General features: G+C 46.2%; 1 protein-coding gene across 1 annotated transcript in view; it reads right to left on the minus strand.

The window, feature by feature from the left end:
* Positions 1-8,014, minus strand: part of pard6a (par-6 family cell polarity regulator alpha) — a 21,818-nt gene extending 13,804 nt beyond the window's left edge. The window contains exons 1-2 of the mRNA XM_068723650.1: positions 7,771-8,014; positions 3,329-3,551 (exon numbers count right to left, since the gene is read on the minus strand). Of these exons, the coding sequence (XP_068579751.1) occupies positions 3,329-3,551; positions 7,771-7,917 (370 nt within the window). The 5' untranslated portion in view covers positions 7,918-8,014. The remainder of the gene's footprint in view (positions 1-3,328; positions 3,552-7,770) is intronic.
* Between the last annotated feature and the right edge of the window lie 6,986 nt (positions 8,015-15,000).

The raw sequence follows: 15,000 nt of genomic DNA on the forward strand, positions 1-15,000 counted from the left end.
GTCCACAGCCGGCTCTCCCTCCTACAGGAACACATTCCTCCATACGTTTATAGACTCCAGCATGTCAGACCGTGCCGGCGTGCCGCCTGGTTATTTGTGTCCGGGTCTGTTATTTCTGGAAAGTCATTTCTGCGGCGCAATACTGGCAGGAAGAAGATAACACCCCCCCCATCTCATCATCCCCTTCTCTTCTTCTCCTCCTCTCCCTCCGGTTTCTCTCTTTCATTTACACACACACACACACACACACACACACACACACACACTTACTCTCAGGTATGCCAGCTTCTCTTTCATCCGACTCTCAAAGCTCGCGGTACCCCCCCCCCCACAGGATGCTACATTAATCTGCAGACTAAAAATACTTCCCCAGCGACGTCGTTATGTCATGGATTATTCCACAGAAACATTACTGATGAACTTTTGGGTACAGGACAGTTTTTTTGACTTTGTGAATAATTTGCACAAAAAAACCCCCAAAACCATATGATCAAGATAAGTTATAGATAAAGACATTTGTACCACTTAGCCAGTCAGAAGAGAGTTGCTAGAGATGGTCTGATATTGGATAATAATAATAATAATAATAATAATAATAATACAGAGAGAGTCAGGGTAATGAGTTGCACCGCAGCACAGAAACCCCAAGCGGTTACTATGAGGACTTGGTGCCTTGCTCAAGGGCGCCTCGGCAGTGCCCAGGAGGTGAACCGGCACACGGTACTGCTGTCGGGTCCGTTTGGAGGCGCTTACTTATGTCATGTGTATAGTTTATACAGAAGACAAATGATTCAGTTCCTTCCACTGTAGTACGATCACAGGATGAGGATGTTGCCACGGCTACCACTGCTACACCACAGGTTGAGACTGTTACCTTAATTGCCACTGTAACCACGGCTACCACAGGTTGAGACTGTTACCCGGGCTACCACTGCAGTACTGTTGCAGATGGATGTAATTCACTAGACATCACCCTCCTCCATGTAATCCTTTCAGACCACATACACACACACACACACACACACACACGCACACACGCACACACACACACACACACACACACACACACACACACACACACACACACACACACACACACACACACCCCGGTGGCAGTGAGTGGAGCTGATATGATTGATGAAGTCTTTTAGAGTAAGATAATCCCACTCAGTGGCTAATGGTTTACAACAGCAGATGGGCTGCTATCACACACACTCTCTCTCTCTATCACACACACACACACACACACACACACACACACACACACACACACACACACACACACACACACACACACACACAGTGCAAACAAACACAAAGACCAGCGGCGTGAAGGTCGCAGGGGATGAAGGGGAGCGGTATGAATTTGAGGATGGAGAGAGGCTCTGAGTGATTCCACACAGACGCACAGAACTAACCGATGTTCCCAAACAGTCGGGAACATGTTTCCAGCCTTGCAGAGCCACACAGTCACTGAACACGGCACGGCGTCCCGACAGCACGGGGCCACACTGTCACAGGGACGCTGTGTTTGGAAAATAAATGTATCGTCAGCGCCGTTATTACACTATATTCTTCACGTAGCCTGATTTCCCTGTGCGAGTCTCTCCGTTCACGTGACGCATGAACCGGATCACACTTGAAGGATGAAAGATGAAGTGTTGGGGTGAGAGGGATTCCACGTCCTAATCCTCACTAATGAGCAGCCAGCTAGCCTGGAAAGCAACAATGGAGATCGACTTAGGCCGTTATTATCCAACTTGTGCGAGTGCGTGTTTAAGACTTTACCGGTTTTGGATTTCTGCAACATTTCTCCATGTTTTGGCCGAGCAGCTCTCGGCATACAAACAGGATTTTAAAAAAAGCAAAGTGCACGTCTCCGCCTCTCCTCCCTCTCTCCCACACCGCAGAGTTAATCTGATTACACCAGCAGCTGTCTGCGATTCTAGCGGCAACAATAGCGGCCCGCCGAGCAGCAGATTAGCCGCGTTACATCATGAATTATGCAAGACGTGGAGACGGAGACGCGGCGAGGGGAAGGGAACGACGATCGTTCCACAATAATTCGGTAAAATGTAACACGCGGCGCAAGAACTGAGCGGGAGCAGAAGACGGGCGGTTTGTTTGACATCCGTCATGTCCCACAGAACTACACGTTCTGTATTAAATCACACTCAGTGTGTCTGAGCGGTGCACAACACGGTCGGCTAGCATCATCATCGGCGTGATCTTGGTCTCGGTTAGTTTGCTCTTATCGTTTCGCCTTCGTTGCTCCTTAAGTGATCGTTCGGGTTAGTGAAGTCCTTTTCTGCGTCTGCGGCTGAGCTGACGACGCTGCAAACACAGCTGTGTGCGTCAAAACTCACCTCTCCACCACAGGAGGACCAGTGAAAACCATGAGGAACGTGGAGTACCTCTCTGACCAATCAACCAGGCCACAAGGGTTCTTAGAGCTTATGTTTACTTTGACACTCAGACTTTAAACTGAACGGAGCTTGAACAGAATCTAAGAGCGGCTTATTGAGAAAGGCTCCGTTTCCTCGCTATATTAATTGTTACACCATCAGTGATCCACATTCACTGAGAACAAAATGAAAACGTCACAACCACAAGTCAACCTGTCGGTTAGAGGAAACCATCTGCTGCCTCTGTTATCTCTAGACTCACTAAACCGAGTGCGCTCCACCAGTTCAACCGTGTTCAACCTCATTATTTTATACTTCAATGACGACAACGACGGCCTCACAGCCGACCACCGGCCCGTTGTCATACCACCTTGAAGCGGACGCACCGTTCAACACGCATACGGACTTATTCAAATACATTTTTGGCTTCACAAAAAACAACAAAAGGTTAAAAGAACTACGAATGTTGTCCACGGTCTCCCGGTGGAAGAAGGGCTTTTCTTAGTGTAATACACCGAGTGATAACAGCCAGTGAGTGGCTGGGATTCTGCTGTTTCCAAGGGTAAGAATGATTCTTTAAAGCTCAACAGAACACGCATTCAACACTTCCGCCGTGTTCTCCGACACGCACTCTGAATAGACGCGGTGTTTGACGGCGTCTCTGCTCCACCTCTGTAACGACGTAGACGTGGAAGGAAAGAGAGAAAACACACAATCCAGGCAGAGCTGCATGAGAGCAGAGAGTCATCAGGTGGTGTTGTGTTTACAGAACAAAACCTGTTTGATGTGGAGAACAAGGAGCACACACACACACACACACACACACACACACACACACACACACACACACACACACACACACACACACACACAGAGACAGAGACAGCCCACAGGTTGTATGAGAGCGCCTGTAGTCGTCTCACCTTTCTTGGTGATGATGATGCGGAGCAGCGGGTTGGCCGCCGACACGGCCTTGTGGTAATTGTCGTCGTTGTTGATGGGGAGGAGGTCCCCGTGGACGTCGGCGTATCCCAGCAGCACGTCGGCGCCGGGGATGCGGTGGATGGTCTGGAGGAGGCGGTAGAACTCCTGGAAGCCGCCGGGGCCGCTCCTCTTCAGGGCGAAGCGGCGGTACTCCGCCTCGAACTGCGGGAGACAACCAACGCGAGCGTGAGAACAGGGCTTCCTGTCACAAACAGTTCACCGATGAGAGGCTACAACGTGTCGGAGGACTTTACAAAGACGGGCGAGTAGCTTCAAGACGCAGGAGGTCTTCAGGAGGAACACTTCTCAGCCAACAGTTAACAGGACGTTTAAATATCGACTTGTTTCTTCGCAGGGCTCGTATAAAAGGCAAATAAGTAGGTCATGAATATGAGGTACAATCCCTCCTCGGCACTGTTGAGGTTGGCTTCATAGACCGTACACAATGAGAGGACGTAGTCATCGTGACGTCACCCGTTGGTTTGTGGACCGCCGTGTTGAAGCCTCCAGTTCAGAGATTTGTCTGTCGCCATCTTGGATTACGTCCGTCGTCTTTTTTTGCAACCGATGAACAGAAGTGACCATATTTTGAATGCGGAGTGACGTAGAGACGCTGTATAAGTCTCTGGTAGAGACCTGTCAATCAGCGTGTAGCCCCGCCCCTAAATCATCCCCTCTTCATGGTCTGTTTGACTCTAAATGGAGCATAATGTACTAAATGAACATCATGCTGTGTTGAAGAAGACCGTAAACTAGAGATTGAGACCATAAACTCATGTTTACAATGTTTACTGAGGGAATAAATCAAGAGAGAAGTAGAGTCATTTTAGACTAGACTTCTATACAACCAGAGGAGTCGCCCCCTGGTGGACACTAGAGAGAAGTAGAGTCATTTTAGACTAGACTTCTATACAACCAGAGGAGTCGTCTTTCATCTCCAGCTGCCAGCAGGACGTATGCTGGGTTTGTCCTCTCCAGGACATTCATGCCTATTGTTCTGTGGAGCTGGCGGGACAGGTACTGCATGCGTGCTCCACTCACACAGCCTGTAATAAAGGGCACCGTGTGCACTCTCAAAATGTCTCACATGGAAGAGGTGGACGGCCTCGTTTAACAGCTACACTGTGGGTCTGCAACTCACACATAGCAGCTGTTAGTGCAGAGCGCACAAGAAACATTCTGTCTTGGGTGGGGAGCTAATTACAACACTGGAAATACTCAGTCTAGTTAAATGGATTATTGTAGGGAAAGGAGGGTTTATGTTATTATGTAAATGGCTTAACAGGAACGTTGTCTCACTCACTGTGTTGGTGTGCAGAGACATTATTACTGCCAGGACGGAACAGAGACAGCCCGTCTTATTCAGATTATGATGAAAACACGATCATGATGGTCAGTGTGGTAGGCTGCTGATCAACTCCTCAGGTCAAATCTAGTTTGTTCCCCTCAAATAATGAAGTAAAGACGCCTCCCATCACATCACAACTCAGACTGAACATGAAGACTGAGCACTGACAAAACTCACTGCTCTTCATAATAACCATCAGAGAAACTCAGCAGAAAGAAGTCTGATCACAGCAGGGTATACTTTTAGGGCGTGGCTACTTTGTGATTGACAGGTCTCTCTACGTCGCTCCTCCGCATTCCAAATATGATCACCTCCATTCACCGGTTGCAAAAAAAAAAGCCAAGACGGCGACTGACGTAATCCAAGACGGTGACGGCCCAAACGCCGAAGGCTCTAGTCCACAAACCAACGGGCGTCGTCATGACGACGTCGTATATATTTCGTGGTCAAAGCAGCGGCTGTGGAGCGGTGGATAAACACTTTTAATTCCTTTTAAATTCTTCACAATAAAAGTCTGCATATGTATGCATATAAATCTGAAAATGTAAATGTATATATATGTAACTATATATATATATACATACATTTACACACAGTTTCAGATTTTTTGATGATGTATATATACTTTTAATTTAATGTTTAACTGATAGCACTAATTGGTCTTACGGTCGGTAAAACGGTTAATTACTGACATCTCTAAATGCAGTGTGTTGGAACACAAACGTCTTAAGTTAAGTGTGTGTGTGTGTGTGTGTGTGTGTGTGTGTGTGTGTGTGTGTGTGTGTCTTTATTCCATGCTTAGTGAGGTGGGTGTGTTGATGAAGTAATTCCCTTCAAATCCTGAAACCTTTGCCCTTTAGATAATCCTTCAGGTGAGGAAAGGTTTGTTTTCTGGGCTTTGAGTATCGGCCCCCAACACCGAGATCAGATCCGATCCGGTGTTTGGTTCATAAGCCGTACGCCTCGCTGTGTGGGAGAGTCCGATATCACCAGGACCATATCTTCATGCCTCCTTCATTCATAACTCTCTCTTGCTCGCTCCTCCCGCTATATTCTGTTCTTACAACAGCCGATCAAAGCTCTGTTAGTCGAGCCACGATCTCGTGTCGCCTGTCAAACCTTAAATCTGTGCTCCTCTCTGTTGCCCTCGGCTGGGTCAGGGTACTGTGGGTCATCACAAATCCACCGCTCATCCTGGTCCAGATCTTCAGCGTTCTCTTCGTCTCACCGGTGTCTCCACACGCTCTATTCACCAAAGACGACAAAGACTGCTCGCATTTCTCATCTTGCGCACAACATGACTGTGGATACCGGCCTTCGCTGCTCCTGGCTGAAACTAAACTGTGACCCTGTTTTGGAGGAGAGCTGGCAGAGGTCAGGAGGCGCTGCCAGGCCCCCGCTACCACTTCCTGTTCCAGTATGTGGTCGGGGGGGCGACAACAGCTCAAGGACAACACATCCACTCTTTACTACGACACGCTCAGCATGCAGAGCTGCAGGTTGTCTCTCGACAGCCGTGTTTTAAAAACTGCTCTTGTTTAAGATACATCATCATCATCATCATCATCATCATCATCACCATCATCCAGTTCTGACTGCAGAACCTGCTGACCACTCATTTTCTCATCCTCATTACGGCGTCATGTGGAGAACGCTTCCTCCCACAGCGGTGCATTATTAATGTAATAAGTAGTGTTGAGATGCTTCAGCTGCTCTCGGTTCTCTGTGGATTGTTGGCATAATGCGTCTTTACAACGGGGCGATATTGTGAAAGGACGTGTGGACACAATTAGAGATGCACCGATCCGATATCAATATCTGTATCGGTCCCGATATAGGAAAAAATTCTAGATCGGGTATCGGTGACAATGTGACCGATCCATAAAGGCAAATCTATTCAGTCCAATTATATGCGTTGTGCTCTGCGTAACGTCATGCGCTAGCGAACTGGCCGCATAGATTGTTTTCAAAATGGAGCGAGCTAAAGGATCAGCCATCTGGAACCGGGCAGCCGCTCTCAGTTGTCGGGGATAAGGGATTCCGGCTGCTAGTTAACCACCCGGAACCACGCTACGACATGGTAAGCCGAAAATATTTGTCGGAGACGGCGCTACCTGAACTGCACGGTAAAGTGTGCAAACGCATATTGAAGGAGATAAAAGATGTCAAATCGATAAGTTTCACGACAGACATCTGGAGCTCCGACGTTTCCCCTGTGTCACTTTTAAGTTTAACAGCACACCGGCTGGATGAAACTTTTGTGCCACACAGTGCAATGTTAAATGCAACAAACTTTCGTGGGTCGCACACCAGCGAAGCGATAGCAGCTAGCCTGAAGGAAATGTTTGACAAGTGGCAAATTCAGTTGAGCAAAATCCACGTGATTCTGAGGGACAACGCCAGCAACATGAGAAAAGCGATGGACAACCTGGGGGCGCGTAGCGTCGGCTGCGTTTTTTAAATCGATTCAGCACTGTTTTTCTCTATTAGATCGGTATCAGATCGGTATCGGCCGATACTAAACCTCAGATATCTGTATCGGTATCGGAAGTGAAAAACGTGGATCGGTGCATCCCTAGACACAATGACAACACAACCTGGTTCATTCAAGTGAAGACGCTGCAGACTGACTGCATGTACTCTTTGTGATATATGTTATATTCACTTTGAATCTATGCATGCACCCGAACATGCAAAGGTGCAGCTGGCAGAAACGCATGTTTTTGTCTCAATAAGTGGAAAAGGAGCGACGGGGTCGGGCAGCCTGCTGCTAGTGTAGCCGACAGAAGACGCACTCGGGGCCGCCTGACAGCTGCACCGCAGACCGGTCATGTATCCGGAACGCGAGGCTCCCCTGAATCAGCAGCGTCGAGCGGTGAAACGTCACGTAGCCCATCTTATGAACGACAGCCGAAGGTTATGTGTCGGTGTCGTCTGTTGTCAGTGTACACCGAGCGCACGAACCGAACTCCGTATCCTGTCGTTACCGCCGTACATTAACAGCCGAACGTCCCCATTAGCCTCGACACTCACTTTGCTCTTGACCTCCACCACGTTGTCGGTGAATTTTAACGGCGTCCGGTGCTGCTGCTGCTGCTGCTGCTGCTGCTGCTGCTGCTGCCTTGACATTCTGCTTCCCCGGTTGGCTGCTTGGCTGAGGCACTGCGGGTAAAAAACCATCCACCGGATTTATGGTCGTTGTTTCCTCCTCTGTCGTCGGGAAAATGGACAAAAATAAAATAAAAAATCTAAACATAAAGCAGGCGAACAGAGCTGGAGCTGTCCGGTAACCGACCGCACTCGATTTTACCAAAAAAACAAAACAAAAAAAAAACAGAAACAGCCAGGTCTCGCTCACTGTTGTTTGCGTCTCGTGCAGTCCTGTGTCAGAGAGCGCGCGCTGTTATCGCTCGCTTACCCACACTGACAGAGAGAGAGAGAGAGAGAGAGAGAGAGAGAGAGAGAGAGAGAGAGAGAGAGAGAGAGAGAGAGAGAGAGGGAAAAAAAAAAATAGCGCTCGCGACAGGTGGAGTCCGGTAAATCCAGTATGGGATGTGAGCGCGAGGTGCCAGTGTGACCGTCCTCCTCTAACCTGACGACGCCGGAGGACACAACAGAGGGGGGGGGGGGGGGGGGGGGGGGCGGGACATGACGCTGGAGTCATAACACCAGCAGCACCACTCCTGCTGTAACCTACCGCGCGCTGCTGATGGTGTCACTGTGGCTGTGACCTGCGTACTGCTGCCCCTCCGTCGTGCTACTGTTGTTGCTAATGCTGCTCCTAGCGAACCTCTGACAACCATACCTATACCTGTATATATATATATATATATATATATATATGTATATGTATATATATATATATATATATATATATATATATATATATACATATATATACATATATATACATATATATACAGTTGTGGTCAAAAGTTTACATACACTTGTAAAGAACATAATGTCATGGCTCTCTTGAGTTTCCAGTTATTTCTACAACTCTGATTTTTCTCTGATAGAGTGATTGGAACAGATACTTCTTTGTCACAAAAAACATTCATGAAGTTTGGTTCTTTCATGACTTTATTATGGGTTAACAGAAAAAGTGACAAAATCTGCTGGGTCAAAAATATACATACAGCAACATGAATTAGCAATTTTGGTGACTTAGAAAGTTGTGTCAATGAAATGAGCTTCATAGCATGGCCTCTTAACTTCTTGTGAGTGATTATGAGTGACTACAACTGGTGACTTCTCTGAGGCCATTTAAATAGGGCTCATTGGATACAAACGCCCACAAACGCTACAATGGGAAAGTCAAAGGAGCTCAGCATGGATCTGAAAAAGCGAATCATTGACTTGAACAAGTCAGGAAAGTCACTTGGAGCCATTTCAAAGCAGCTGCAGGTCCCAAGAGCAACAGTGCAAACAATTGTTTGTAAGTATAAAGTGCATGGCACTGTTTTGTCACTGCCACGATCAGGAAGAAAACGCAAGCTATCACCTGCTGCTGAGAGAAAATTGGTCAGGAGGGTGAAGAGTCAACCGAGAACCACCAAAAAGCAGATCTGCCAAGAATTAGAAGCTGCTGGAACACAGGTGTCAGTGTCCACAGTCAAGCGTGTTTTGCATCTCCATGGACTGAGAGGCTGCCATGCAAGAAGGAAGCCCTTGCTCCAAAAGCGGCACCTTAAGGCTCGACTGAAGTTTGCTGCTGATCACGTGGACAAAGATAAGACCTTCTGGAGGAAAGTTCTGTGGTCAGACGAAACAAAAATCGAGCTGTTTGGCCACAATGCCCAGCAATATGTTTGGAGGAGAAAAGGTGAGGCCTTTAACCCCAAGAACACCATGCCTACCGTCAAGCACGGTGGTGGTAGTATTATGCTGTGGGGCTGTTTTGCTGCCAATGGAACTGGTGCTTTACAGAGAGTAAATGGGATAATGAAGAAGGAGGATTACCTTAAAATTCTTCAAGATAACCTAAAATCATCAGCCCAAAGGTTGGGTCTTGGGCGCAGTTGGGTGTTCCAACAGGACAATGACCCCAAACACACATCAAAAGTGGTAATGGAATGGCTAAATCAGGCTAGAATTAGGGTTTTAGAATGGCCTTCCCAAAGTCCTGACTTAAATCCCATTGAGAACATGTGGACAATGCTGAAGAAACAAGTCCATGTCAGAAAGCCATCAAATTTAACTGAACTGCACCAATTCTGTCAAGAGGAGTGGTCAAAGATTCAACGAGAAGCTTGCCAGAAGCTTGTGGATGGCTACCAAAAGCGCCTAATTGAAGTGAAAATGGCCAAGGGACATGTAACCAAATATTAGCACTGCTGTATGTATATTTTTGACCCAGCAGATTTGATCACTTTTTCTGTTAACCCATAATAAAGTCATGAAAGAACCAAACTTCATGAATGTTTTTTGTGACAAAGAAGTATCTGTTCCAATCACTCTATCAGAGAAAAATCAGAGTTCTAGAAATAACGGGGAAACTCAAGAGAGCCATGACATTATGTTCTTTACAAGTGTATGTAAACTTTTGACCACAACTGTACATATATATATATATATATATATATATATATATATATATATATATATATATATATATATATATATATATATATATATATATATATATATATATATATATATATATATATATATATATATATATTACACAAAACAGCAACCATTTCTGTTCTCATGTTCATCCACAGGGACAGGACATATACCATTTGAGATGTAGTGAAGTAAAAATACTATAACACAAATAAACAACTTTAACCAGAGTGGATGTAGGCCTTTATAAATTCACCTGTATTGTGTGTGTGTGTGTGTGTGTGTGTGTGTCACTTTGGCTACGTAAGCAGCCCTGTGCACCTACTCTACCCGCACACACTGTGTCACCCCTCATTGTCGTGCTTAATCCCGGGACAGTTCACACACAGTTCAGTCACGGAGAGAAGGCAGAAAACCACAGACTGTCGTCAAACACAGGTCTTTTTGCACCCTGCATCATACGGCCCTTCAGTGATTCATTATGGGGGCCACTTGTGCGGGACTAGAATAGTGCCAATAGTCCATTACATGCACTGTTAGCATGTAGCCTACTGTAGCCTACATGTAGCCTACATGTAGCCTACATGTCCTAACACCGTTTAGTCTTTTCTCTGTGACTTTATTTTGCTCCGTGCACAGCTGGCCCAGCTGCAACCACGACTACTTCAGTTGAGCTTCACCTCGCTCTTCTCTTGCTCCTCCACCTCAGCTTTCCCTCCTCCTTAAGATTTACACCCTGTGCTAGCCCGTCCTAATCATTTTCAGTACCAGTCCGTACTGGGCTCGGTGTGTGTGTGTGTGTGTGTGTGTGTGTGTGTGTGTGTGTGTGTGTGTACCACGGCAGGACCTCTACACGCTTATGTTACACAAGAGGCTGTAATTACCAACAACGTGTAAGCCTTCCAGATAAGGATGCATTCCAAAGAGGAGAGAGAGCCAGAGCAGAACATTATCCTACACTTTCAGGTCTTCTACTGAACTATTTCACTCTTCTCTTCTTCCTCTCCTTCATCTCCTTTTGATGTCCTTGCCATCGTCTTCCTCCTCCTCCTCCTCCCTCAGTGATGGTGGAATGTAGGAATGTGAGGAAAGTTGGAAAAGGGAGGACTTGGATCTACAAGTGTGATCTCATACAAGCCAGTCAAAAAACTTTGATGTTTACACTGTGTGTGTGTGTGTGTGTGTGTGTGTGTAAAATTAGAAATGACAGTGACTATTCGGGCTCAGTGTCGAGTCACTGCGATGCCTCAAGATTCCTCCTCCGATTAATATCTGCAAACTGGAATTGATGAACATGAGAATCTGGAATGGCGTTGGGATGGTAGTGATGGGTTTGAGATAGAGCCTTAATTTCACATCAGATTATGAGATCAAGAATCAAAAGAGGTCAAAGAGATCAAGCTATGTTCCCATGTTAGGGGTCTACAATAGAGGAAGGCACTTTGGCCACGTTTCCATTCCATTGTCAAACAACTGTTAGGCAAACTTTTGAAATGCCGCACAAAGACGTGTTTTCGTAGACTGCGTAGTTTGGTGGCGGTTGAGGCTATATGTTCTACTATAACTGTCTATAATCCACCGGTAAACAGAGTACAAGAAGTAAAGGTTGCCAACTGGAAACAAAGTTTCATTAGTCCTTTCATGTCCGCTAGTATTGGCCATGTTTCATGCTAGACGGAGACAAAGACGAGTACAAATATATCTCAGGGAAGAGGCCCACAGCAGAAACAGCTGATCAGTCATGTGACGTAAATGTTTGCCAAGTGAGAATTTATTCGACAAAGGCGTTTCCATAATCACTTCAAGCAATCGTAAAAACAGTTTCACGCCATTGAGGACATTTTTTTTATCAGATTTAGCCCTTTCTACAACTTTTCTAATGCAATACTACAAAATGCACATTCAAATAAATAAAGATGTATTTATACATGAGGTGGTAAAGAGTTGATGTGCTCAATGAATGATGGAAACGCCTTTGACAGATCTTATCTTTCAATCCTCTTAACCATTGGAAACACGACTATTGAGTGTTGAAAATGCAATGGGTTCATCTTCATGGGACCAAGAACGTGCTCAGTAAATTCCATGGCAATTTGGACAGATTTCTTGTGCTCAATAAAGAGACATTTGGCCAGATGGTGGTCTTTGAAGAAAGGTCAAGGGATCACCAGAACTATTGGCAATCATCCTCACAACACACTTCCCCTCTGACCAGTAGTTGTTGAGACGTTGCTCTGGACCAAAATGTTGGATTGACAGACCAAATCAGAATCAGAACCGTTTATTACCAAGGTATGTTGCCCATGTCTTCTGTGCATTATCCAGACTAAATCCAGACTAAATGTCCCCAAATACAACATGAACTGAACCAAGGATGTCGTGGGTTTTATGGTATGGTACTTTAACCAGAACGCCTCACAGGAGACGGACCTTCAGTTAGCGATTAGCTGCAACAACTCAAATTCAATCAGTGCAACCCCAGTGGCAGGGGTCTAAACCCTGGGGATTGCCCCGACTCCCCAACGGATCAGCAAACTTTCTGTTGCTGCCGTTACACAGATCAGACCAAGTGCCGGCCCTCCTTGACTCCTGACGCTGGGGCTTGTGCTGGCTTGATGTTCGTTGCTACAGCTAACAGCTAACAGCTACAGCTAACAGCTAACAGCTAACAGCTACTGCTAACAGCTAACAGCTACTGCTAACAGCTAACAGCTACAGCTAACAGCTAACAGCTAACAGCTAACAGCTACAGCTAACAGCTACTGCTAACAGCTACTGCTAACAGCTAACAGCTACAGCTAACAGCTAACAGCTAACAGCTAACAGCTACAGCTAACAGCTACTTAAAGGTCTGTCTCCTGGAGCTGCCGCCCGCCCTTCTCCAAGTGAAGTAGTCTCTTGTTGGCGGGGAGAAAAATGTAAAATACAAGTAATTCTCTCGTTTCTGCCACTTTGGTTTCAATCCGATAAAAGAACTATACAGTAGAGTATCGCCCCTCCAGGTAGAGGAGAGAGACGAAAGACAGGACGGGTTGGGGCTAGCTGGTTAGCATGCTACTTTCAGTGTCTCTGCGACACAATAGTAGACGCCTTTGACAGAACCTCTACACTGTACCCTCTGCACATTCTGTTGATGGACGTAGAACACATTTAACTCAATGTTTGCTCCATATAGCGCATCAACTCCTCAATCAAGCTTTACAAAAGCAGTTTTAACACATTTTTGCTGTTTCCACAAAACATGTGTTTTAAACATAAATTCGGGTCAGATCTTACACTTTGCACCTTTAAATGCGACAGGATACTTACACGATGCACAGAGAGTGGGAGGGATGGGAGGGGCCCACTACTCGTTGTTGCCCCTATGCAATTAGGTTCTGGTCCCCTTTAATCCAGCATTAACTATACAACTAGAGTCTCTGTCCCAGCATTGAATAATGAATGGACCATATGTTTCCCTTGAGACACTGGACATGTTTGTTTTTTGGGGGGGTGCAGAACAAGAGTAACCACTCAAACGGAAATTTGCAATTAGCAACAACTGCTAGCAGCAATAAGTGTACCGCATGTGACTCTACTAACCTGCCGGAGCCACACCCAGGAAACCAGCTCTAGTTCGAGCTTAATGAATTCAAGCCTGACTCACACCTCCACTTCTGTCCCCCTGCCTCCTCCTCTTGGGGATGCATGGGCGGGAGAGTGAGACAAAGAGAGGGAGGCGCCTGCATGAGCAGGAATGTCAGCTATGCAAACCAGTCAGGTCGGTGAGCCAACCTGTTGCTGCTTTTAATTCCAAAGCTCCTCTCCTCTCGTATCTCATGGAGTATCTGTCTCGTTTCTTCCCTCCCTTTGAACCGAGCTTCATCGTCATTCCCACGCCACGCTTCTTGAAGCAGCGATTTAAAGTCACCGCTTGAAAATGGACAACCACTATATTCCACCGCAAAAAGCAATATCTGGCATACTTCAGCGAGGCAAGACCTCGTGAGGACTTTATTTAGTCCTGTGAGTCACGCTGCTCTTCTTTGCAAGGTGCAGTGGAATCACGTCCGGCTCACGTATGTCCGTCATTCGCGGTATGTCGCGGGGCCTCCAGTCAGCCTAGTGTTTGTGTGGTGTGTCCGGGTGTGACAGGTGGAAGGACAGGTTTGTTTTCATCTGTGTCAGGTGGCTTCATTCATTTCTGGCTGGCCTCCAGCGTAACAATACAGGGTGGGTCTCTCTCCCTCTGTCTCACATTCTGATTTACAATAGGAGGCGAATCAGGCCTCTTGTCTGCTTGTCACAGTGGGATATACATAGCAGTGGGTCTGCCTGCACCAGATGACTGAATGATTGCATTACTGGTTGTTTAGAGGAACAGTGACAAGACTAAAATATACATTTGAAAACCTGTGTTTGTATACGTTTCTGATGTTGAGGACCAGTAAGGCGTGGTGCAGACCTGTGTGAGTTTAAATACAACTTCATCAACATTAAATGAAGTCACTACTCCAACAGTCCACCAATAAAGATACAGCCGTCTAACTTCACGAGAGGCATACACATGACCACAAATACATTCAAGTTAAAGAGTAAAGCTGCAGCTGGCAACTTTTATCAAAATAACTTTAACTCATGTAACTATATCCTGATAGAAGTACACAAGACAGAGAATCTGTGAAAACAATTCATGTTCCTGTGACTCTTTCAGTG

Source organism: Cebidichthys violaceus, unplaced genomic scaffold, assembly GCF_023349555.1.
Source record: "Cebidichthys violaceus isolate CVI_PGR_0920_01 unplaced genomic scaffold, fCebVio1.0.p SCAF_3, whole genome shotgun sequence".
NCBI classification, from domain to species: Eukaryota; Metazoa; Chordata; class Actinopteri; order Perciformes; family Stichaeidae; genus Cebidichthys; species Cebidichthys violaceus.